Here is a 9236-nt window from a genome sequence, read left to right on the forward strand (position 1 = left end):
GCAGCATAACCTACCGTAGATTTATCTCATTGTAACCAGAGTTTGCTTCCTGCCATCTCTCTGGCTTCTGGTGTAGATGGTATAGCTAGCAAGTCTTGGGAAGAGTCATTTTTGTTTTACGAATGTTTGGGATGTTTTATGGTTATATGTGGCTGATGGGTTTGTTTTTCTGGAGAATTGGGATTTAATTTTAAAATGAGATTATAATGAATTTATACGCAAATTCCCTCTTTTTCTAATTCACAGTTTAAGACCCCTTCATGTCAGCACTTTTGGATCTGCTTTTCCAGTTTTAATATTTAGTTAGAATTCAGAGGGCTCTTGAAATAATGAAGGAAAAGGAAAAACTATCAAGTAAACATTAGGAATTTTGATGTTAAAAGTTAATTTAGGGCTTCCCTGGTGGCGCAGTGGTTGAGAGTCCGCCTGCCAATGCAGGGGACACGGGTTCGTGCCCCGGTCCGGGAAGATCCCACATGCCGCGGAGCGGCTGGGCCCGTGAGCCATGGCCGCTGAGCCTGCGCGTCCGGAGCCTGTGCTCCGCAACGGGAGAGGCCACAACAGTGAGAGGCCCGCGTACCGCCAAAAAAAAAAGTTAATTTAAAACACTATAAACAAAATTAAATGCTGGCTAGGGAAAAAAAAATATAGCATAGGTAATAAACATAGGTCATACGCTGCTCAGTAAACCCAAGAAAAGATGACCAACTTCACTATAAACCTAAGAAATGAATATGGAAGTATCTTTTTGCTCATCAGATTTCAGGAATTTAAAAGATTGGTATTATATAGTATTGATAAACGTTTCAGGAAATCACATATTGTTAGGAGTATGATTGGTAAAATACTTCTGAAGGGCAGCTTGGTGTCATATTATCAAAATTACAAGTATATATATTTTTGACTTGCTATATCCACTGTTAGAAATTTAACCTAAAAAGATTCTTGGGAGGCATGCACGTGCACACATAAAAAGGTATTCATCCCAGCATTATCTGGAGTAGTGGAAAGTTAGATAGAATATAAATGTCCAGAAGAAGCATTGAGTAAATTGTTACATAGCCTTTCACGGCATGCAGCCTTTAAAAATAAATACTCATAGTAATGTTTGTTGAACACTTATACTGCAAAGCTGAATGGGCATTACACCTCATTTTAATCCCTGCAACATCTTGTGGGCAGGTGCTGTAATTATCCCTGCAGAGCAGAGGAGACAGTTAAGTCCCAGGGATGTTATTTGTTCAAAGTCACATCGCTAATAAGTACTGAGTCCAGATGCAGCACAAAAGTGTGTATTTTTATCCGTTAAGCTATATTCCCTCTTTGTAGGTCTCCACCACAAACTGTTGCATAAAAACTGTATGCCGTATGCCCTGATTTATGTAAATTACAAATGAGTATACAACGCACATAGATATTTGGAAAAGATATTCATCAAAATGTTGACTGTGTAAAATTATCAGGCAGATTTTTTTTAATAGTTCATATAATACTTGAAACATAAAATATGCTTTTTTTAATTCATGGTGAAAAACAAAAAGCATAGAGTTTCCTCTTGGAGAGTGGCGTTCATCCATCCCAGTGATTCTAGTCCTAGGAATTTAGTCCTGAAGAAATAACGTGTTCTATACAAAGAATGTTTGTCACAATATTACAGTTGGATACAAACTAACTGCCTAGCAGGAAAAGAATCATTACCTAATGGTGCTTCCAAACAATGGGATACTTTGCAGCCAGTAAAAACACAACGTATCCAACATGAAGTTAGCTAATGTGGCACCACTTTTGTATTTTTTTAAGGTGTTTTTATGCCTAAAAATCCATCAGAACATTAATAGAGTCGCATTAGGTGGTGGACCCAAAGGTGATTTTCTTTTTCATACATTTTTTAGAGTTACCAAAATTGCACAATAAACGTGTATTACTTCAACAATTGTAAAATGCAGTTTTTACGTCAACAGAGCTAATAACAAAAGTAGAACAGTCTGGGCTCTAAGATGTGAACTGGAAAGCTAGCCCTGGTGCCCAGGCCTTAACCTCTCGGTCTCTGCGCAGGTGCTGGCTTGAGCGGAAGGCAGGTGCACCGGACGCAGGCCGTTTTCAACCACACGGAGGACTACGTGCTGCTGCCTGACGAGAGGACCATCAGCCTCTGCTGCTGGGACTCGAGGACGGCCGAGCGCCGGAACCTGCTCTCGCTGGGCCACAACAACATCGTGCGCTGTATCGTGCACTCGCCCACCAACCCCGGCTTCATGACCTGCAGCGACGACTTCAGGGCGCGCTTTTGGTACCGGAGGTCAACCACGGACTAGAGCCGCCGGCGTTAAATAGGGTTCTTTCCTCGAGGACTCCGCCCCTCCTTCCCCTTGTGTCCCGCCATCAGCTTCAGTAGTAAGTCATTGTACCATCTTTGGCAGTTGTGCTGCCACCTCTGCGTCCTTCTGGGATTTGTATGAAAGAATCTTTTTTTACCTTGATGGAGAATCATGGTGGAAAATGTTGGAAACACAGATCTGTGCGGCTGCTCTGCAGTCACTGATTATTACAGTGTGATTTTCATCACTTTTGTAAATACAGGACTTGCTATTTCCCTTGATCATTTGAAGAAGGATGGAGTGTTCAAGTGCTTTCTAGATCCCAAGTGGATCTGTCGTGAGGAACGTTCATTTGGATATTTTGTCAGCTCTCGTGCCTGTTTTACATCCCCTTTGTACCTTTCCTTTCAGAATACATTTTGGCAGATACGGGGGCATATGGCTCTGAGAATCAAGAGTTTTATGCCACGTTAAAACAATTTGAGAACATCGATAGTATCAATTCTATCCTAAAGTGACATCACTCTGATAATAAAGTTCAGATCTGCGACGTTACTGTTAACACATTTTTCACTGCAGTGAAACTAATGGCCAGCTTTTCCTGAAGATTTATAGGAGGTCTGTCTCCCATCACACGCCCCACATTATCCTTTCACAGCCTAGAATGCTCGTCTTCAGTAAATGTGTTTCTGATGAGATTATTACCATTTGATAGGAAACATTGAAAATACGTCCAGTGTAATCAAAACTAGGTGATCCCGCTATTGCTCTCAGGTGTTGCTCATCTTCAGGAATGATTACTATCAATTGACTTTGTTCTTATGTAATTTTAAATCTTACTTTTCAGTTCCCTTCAGCATGAGCCGTAACTACTCATCGTGGATAGACCCAGCAGCTGCATTCTCAGAAGATTTTTTGCAATTAATGAACTAATACAGGTTTTCTGGTTCTTGAAACCTTTTAGGCAGTGACAGTGGTTCTCTGGATTCAACTCTAGCTAGGTCAGAGAGCCCTGAGCTCCCCTTACAGAGAGAAACTTTGGTTTATCATTATCTCCCAATACAAATACCTCATGGTCTGGGTAGGAGTACCTAGAAATACAGTCTGGGATCATTTGATAAAGATATTAAATATGTTAAAGTAATTGTTTTATGTTACAGGGATTTTATAGTGTTCTGAAGTTTATTGTATAAAAATTCTGCTTTAGACATCATCCTTAAGGATCATTTTAACTCTTTGGTCTGTAAAACCATTTTCAGCATTCCTAGCATGGTAAGTCACAGGTTTTAGTTAAGATTTCCAAAGAGCTATATTTTTTGGTCCGTAGTGAGTTTAAATTTATTTTGTGCTCTCATTCTGCGGTATTTGAGCTTGGCCATCTGCGGGTGCTTTTCTTGTACGACCAGAAGAAACCTATTGGATAGAAACAAGGATAACCAGTTCTACCCCAAAATTACCAACCAAAACTACCCACGTTTTCCATCTTTCAGCCTATGAAACTGTAAAGCAGAGGTTCAACTTTTCTGCTTATTCTCTCTGGCACATGCACTGGGATGACCACACTGCACTCCTGATACAAGTTCCATTGGACCTTTTTAACTGTTCATGAATTTAAATGATACTGCCTACTTTTTCCAGCTTTTGGAATAGTCTCAGCAATAGATCTGTAGTTTCAGGACTTCTGTTTACAAGATCAAGATGCTTTTGTGTGTTTCCAAAATAGATTTCTTTTTAAATTTTTTTTCTTTTAAAAATCACATTAATGTTTGAAACTGGTGTAAATGCCAGGTATATTACATGGACTTGGTTTCATCACATCATTAATTGTACCACTTAATTTTACCACATAACACCCTGACATTCAGATGGTGAGTAATATGCAGTTAAGAACTTATAACTTCTATGTTATTTTTTAAAGACATCTGATTTCTAAAATAAACTTTTTGTATATAATGATAATTTAAAGCTAGTGTTTGTGGGGTTTTTTTTTTTTTTTTTGGGTGGGGAGCTTGCCTTGAATGTTTCTGTATTTGAACGTAAGCTCTCGAACAGCAGTTGTGACTTTGGACTGACACTTTTCACACTGTTTCTTCAGTGCTTTGTTCTAGAAGGCAGATTTTCGTAGCTTAATCACCTTTAGCTGTGCATCTTTGCTCTTCTATGAATGTACAATTTTTAGTATAATCTGTTTCTTTAGATCGTTCAGAGAAATCTGGCTTTTGCCTTAAGCTTTGGTTTCTCTTAGGAAAGGAGATGTTGGGGGCATCCAAGTCTCAGCTCTGTTGAGGCAAGTCATTTCCAGGCGATAGCTTCCTTTTCTGTGATTGAAGAACTTTATCAAAATCATCCCCAACATGCACTTCAATCACTGAACCTCCTTTTTTAAAAACACATGATATAAACAATTGGGGGAGGGGAAAAACATTTACTTCTTGGGGGACACTTCTTCTACTGAAAAAAACAGCAGGCCAGACAGAACCCTTTCAGTACAAACCTGGATAGAATTTGTTTTTAATCACTAAGTAGATAGCTGAGCTAGCAAGAAAGTGAGGGGGTTTCTGAGGCAGACCCCACACAAAGCACACATCCAGAGGATTAACAGTGACAGAGCTGCCGGTTGCACCAAGGACATTTGTCAGTCCCTTGTAGCCTAAAGATTTCTGGGCTCTGTGAGTCTTGACGAGGTTAGGAACTTTTTTTGTTTGTTTTTTGTTTTTTGTTTTTTGTTTTTTGTTTTTTTGCGGTACGCGGGCCTCTCTCTGGTGTGGCCTCTCTGTTGTGGCCTCTCCCGTTGCGGAGCACAGGCTCCGGAGGCGCAGGCTCAGCGGCCATGGCTCACGGGCCCGGCCGCTCCGCGGTATGTGGGATCTTCCCGGACCGGGGCACGAACCCGTGTCCCCTGCATCGGCAGGCAGACTCTCAACCACTGCGCCACCAGGGAAGCCCAGGTTAGGAACTTTGATCAAGACCCAGAAAGAAAACCCGGAACCCAAAAGTGGCCCCCTCAGCAAAAGGGTGGACTGGACAAAATCCCCACCTCAGAGAAAGAGGAATCCGGCCCCACACTGCTGGCTCAGGTGTGCAGGGGAGGGTCTTCGAGAATCTCATCCACAAGCAAGGGTGAACCAATCCACACTACCTATGTGGTTTGGAGAAAAGCAAGCTGAGAATTCCAAGCAAACTCCAGCTGGTAGTGGCCATGAGTGCCAGACAGGCCAGCACCAGTTCTCCATGGATGAGCACATCCTAACACCAGGCCTCAATTATTCCTTCTCCCAGAGAGAGCGCTAGGAGTCACGTGTTCACAAGTGAACATAGGAAACAGCCGCTGTGATGAGAATCAGAAACGAGTCAGACTTAGTGGAATTAGCAGATGCACAATATATATGTAGAATATGTTTGAAGAACTAAAACAGAATAACTAAAATGGGGCCAAGGATCAAGGGACGTCAAAAGTAACCAAGTGGGTTTGAACAACAAAAACTATAAAACATTCAACACGTCCATAGCTTTCGTACCTCATGTTTTTGCCCTTTTTCTGGAGCCTTTGCCTTTGCCTTGCTACTCCCTTAGTGGGTGTTTTCATCTATGAAGCCTCTTTCCCAGTCATTTTCTGGCCAATTTACTCTTCTCTTCCTGGCTGCTCACCCGCAATGACTACTGGCCTGTGGTGTCATTTTCTGCCCCGGTTTTTCTTGATCTCCCTGTCTGCATTCAGCCTTTTCCTCCAGCTTTACACCCCCTCTCCACCTGCAGTGTTTCCTCTGCATCCTTTTCTTCAAGTCTTGCTCTCATTCTTTTTCCCTCTCAACCTTGGGATCAAAATTCAGGCTCTTAAGCTGAGCTCTCACTCATAATTACAGTAGCTGTAGGATGCCGGTCCTCCCTGTATTCTCCCTATACTAGGGTATTTAGATGAATTTCTTGGCAATTTATGAAATCCTACTTTGACCAAAGGAGCTGTTTTGAGCTACGTTCATGAGGTTAAAATCTGCCAGATAATAAGGTGATTTTAAAGCAGCAGAGTCTGAAATGTCCTGCCAGGCCTTTAAGGCTTTGGACATTCTGAGTGGTGTTTGGCTGGACTTTAAGAAAAAAGTCAGGTATTGAACTACCACTCATGGAGCTGAATGGCTGAAAGTCCACACGAAAACAGTATAAAAGCATATATAAAGAGCAGTACGCAAAAGCCATCTGCCTTCTTGCACATTTATTTATTTATTATTAATTTATTAATTTGGCAGTGCCGGGTCTTAGTTGAGGCAAGCGGGATCTTTAGTTGCGGCACATGGGATCCAGTTCCCTGACCAGGTATCAAACCTGGGCCCCCTGCATTGGGAGCATGGCGTCTTAGCCACTGGACCACCAGGGAAGTCCCTGCCTTCTTGCACATTTATTGGGAGCTGTGGAGGTGATCTGACTCCCTAGGTTGTGAAAAGAAAATCAATTCAAAATAGTGTTCTCGGGAATTCCCTGGCGGTCCAGTAGTTAAGACAGAACTCTGCGTTTTCACTGCCGAGGGCCTAGGTTCAATCCCTGGTTGGGGAACTAAGATCCCGCATGACGCGCAGCCAAAAAAAAAAAAAAATACTGTTTTCAGTGGTACATTAGTTAAGAGAGGAGGGGTGGGAATTACCTCATTAGAAGCTCTCTCACTTGGCTCTTTTGAATTCTAACTGTTTCAAACTTCCGCCTGCAGTATATTGCGAAAACCACCCAGTTTTCTAGAATGATCAACTCTCGCAATATTTGTGCACGTAAGAGACTCATTTGCCTTAAGATGTAAATATGAATGGATTGCAGCAAAATGTCTAGAGCCTTTCATTCAGAAAAATCTTAGCAGGGTCAAATAGGAGTCTGAGAACTCAAGCCCCTCGTTCACAAAATACTACACTAAATATCTATGTAGGGGTGAGTATTTAATTTCTGGGCCAAATCCTATTACATTTGTGTCTTGGATTTTGGCTCTGATTGTTTTTCCTTAAAAAGGCATGCGGGGACTTCCCTGGTGGCGCAGTGGTCAAGAATCCGCCTGCCAACGCAGGGGACACGGGCTTGATCCCTGGTCTGGGAAGATCCCACATGCCGCAGAGCAACTAAGCCCGTGCGCCACAACTACTAAGCCTGTGCCACAATTACTGAAGCCCGCGTGCCTAGAGCCCGTGCTGCAAAACAAAGCCACCGCGATGAGAAGACCGCGCACCGCACTAGAGAAAGCCCATGCACAGCAACGAAGGCCCAACACAGCCAAAAATAAATAAATAAATGAATGAAATTTTTTAATAAGACATGCAAATTACAGCATTCTAATCTGTATAGGGACCTTTGAGGTCAGCCCTTCAGTATAGGGAAGAATTACTGTCTGGAGTTTGAGAAGGTGATAGGAACCGTCCAAATTTGAATTGGTGTGAAATCTGTCTGTTGTCTTTTTTTTTTTTTGTGGTACGCAGGCCTCCCACTGCTGTGGCTTCTCCCATTGCGGAGCACAGGCTCCGGACGCGCAGGCTCAGCGGCCGTGGCTCACGGGCCCAGCCGCTCCGCGGCATGTGGGATCTTCCCGGACCGGGGCACGAACCCGTGTCCCCTGCATCGGCAGGCGGACTCTCAACCACTGCGCCACCAGGGAAGCCCTCTTGTCTTTTTTTGTTCATCACTGTGTGACCTTGAGTGAGTATGTCCATCCTTTCTTTTTACTTTTTTTTCAAATATATACGAAAGTCAGTAATACAGTAGAAACAATGGTTGCCAGGGGCGGGGGGAGAGGAGAACAAGGAATGACAGCTGATGGGTATGGGCTTTCTCATTGGGGTGACGAAAACGTTCTGGAATTAGTGGTGATGGTTGCATAACTCTGAATATACTAAAAACTGAATCGTACTTTTGTGGTATGTGAATTATGTCTTAATAAAGCTGTTATTTTTTAAATTCAGTATCAGCAGTACAGTGCAGTGGATCCCCATGGACTCATCATTCAGACTCCCCAATCGTCAACTCATGCCCAGTATCGTTCTACCTATACCGCTATCTACTTTCCCCTTGAATTATTTTGAATTTTCAAATTTTATCTGTAAATATTTCAGTATATATCTCTGAGAGATAAGGACTTTTTAAAATGCAATCATAACATTTTTCCGTCTCAATATATATGTGGAAACATTGAATCTTGGTTTAATAAATTCCCACTCTGGAAACATGAACCTCAGCCTTAGCTGGACAGTGCTTGCCTCTTCCTCATCTGAGGTGCTACGTGGCCCATGGCCGCCGACACAGAGGAGCTGCTAGAGCCAGAAGAAAAAGCAGGAGGGAAGAGGTGCACCCAAGAGAAACACCCAGATTCACATTTAACAACATGGAAATCACCTGCTATTTTGCAGTGGCCTTTGCCTCACAAATATCACCTGTTATATGCATTGCAGTGGTGCTACTTTAATGATTTGTCTCATCTGTAAAGACTAACAGGATAAAATACTTCTGTTAGTCCAGGGTCTATACGGCTCTGCCCCAGCTTCTCGCACCTTGCCTTCCTCGTGAAGCCTTCCCTAAATTACTCCCCCACTCTCCCATCTCTGTCCTCCTCTCTATGGATCTTCACCTTGAGCTTGTTGCCAAGTCAGTTTGTGATCGTTCTGTGCGATCACCGTTCCCTCCCTGTTAACTGCTCCCATCAACAGCATGTCAATTACTTGGCACTGCAAGTTAACTTCCAACACTGGTAACAATTTAAAATATAGGTCCTGGGGACTTCCCTAGTGGTCAGGTGGCTAAGACTCTACACTCCCAATGCAGGGGGCCCAGGTTCAATCCCTGGTCAGGGAACAAGATCCCACATGCCACAACTAAGAGTTTGCATGCTGCAACTAAAAGATCCTGCATGCTGCAACTAAGACCTGACAGAGCTAAATAAATATTTTTGAAAAG

At 42.8% G+C, this 9236-nt stretch overlaps 1 protein-coding gene across 2 annotated transcripts in view; it reads left to right on the forward strand.

The window, feature by feature from the left end:
- Positions 1-7879, forward strand: part of CSTF1 (cleavage stimulation factor subunit 1) — a 15030-nt gene extending 7151 nt beyond the window's left edge. Inside the window, exons 6-7 of one of the 2 annotated variants that reach the window (XR_016387948.1) lie at positions 2056-2394; positions 7769-7879. Coding sequence is in view for 1 of the 2 variants with exons in the window: in XM_022597402.3 (XP_022453110.1) it covers positions 2056-2315 (260 nt within the window). In the remaining variant the exon portion in view is untranslated. The other variant, XM_022597402.3, reaches the window with a different exon arrangement.
- Positions 7880-9236: the final 1357 nt, after the last annotated feature.

Source organism: Delphinapterus leucas, chromosome 15, assembly GCF_059928025.1.
Source record: "Delphinapterus leucas isolate spDelLeu-1000000601 "Yukka" chromosome 15, BTC_Dleu_Yukka2, whole genome shotgun sequence".
Lineage (NCBI taxonomy): Eukaryota > Metazoa > Chordata > Mammalia > Artiodactyla > Monodontidae > Delphinapterus > Delphinapterus leucas.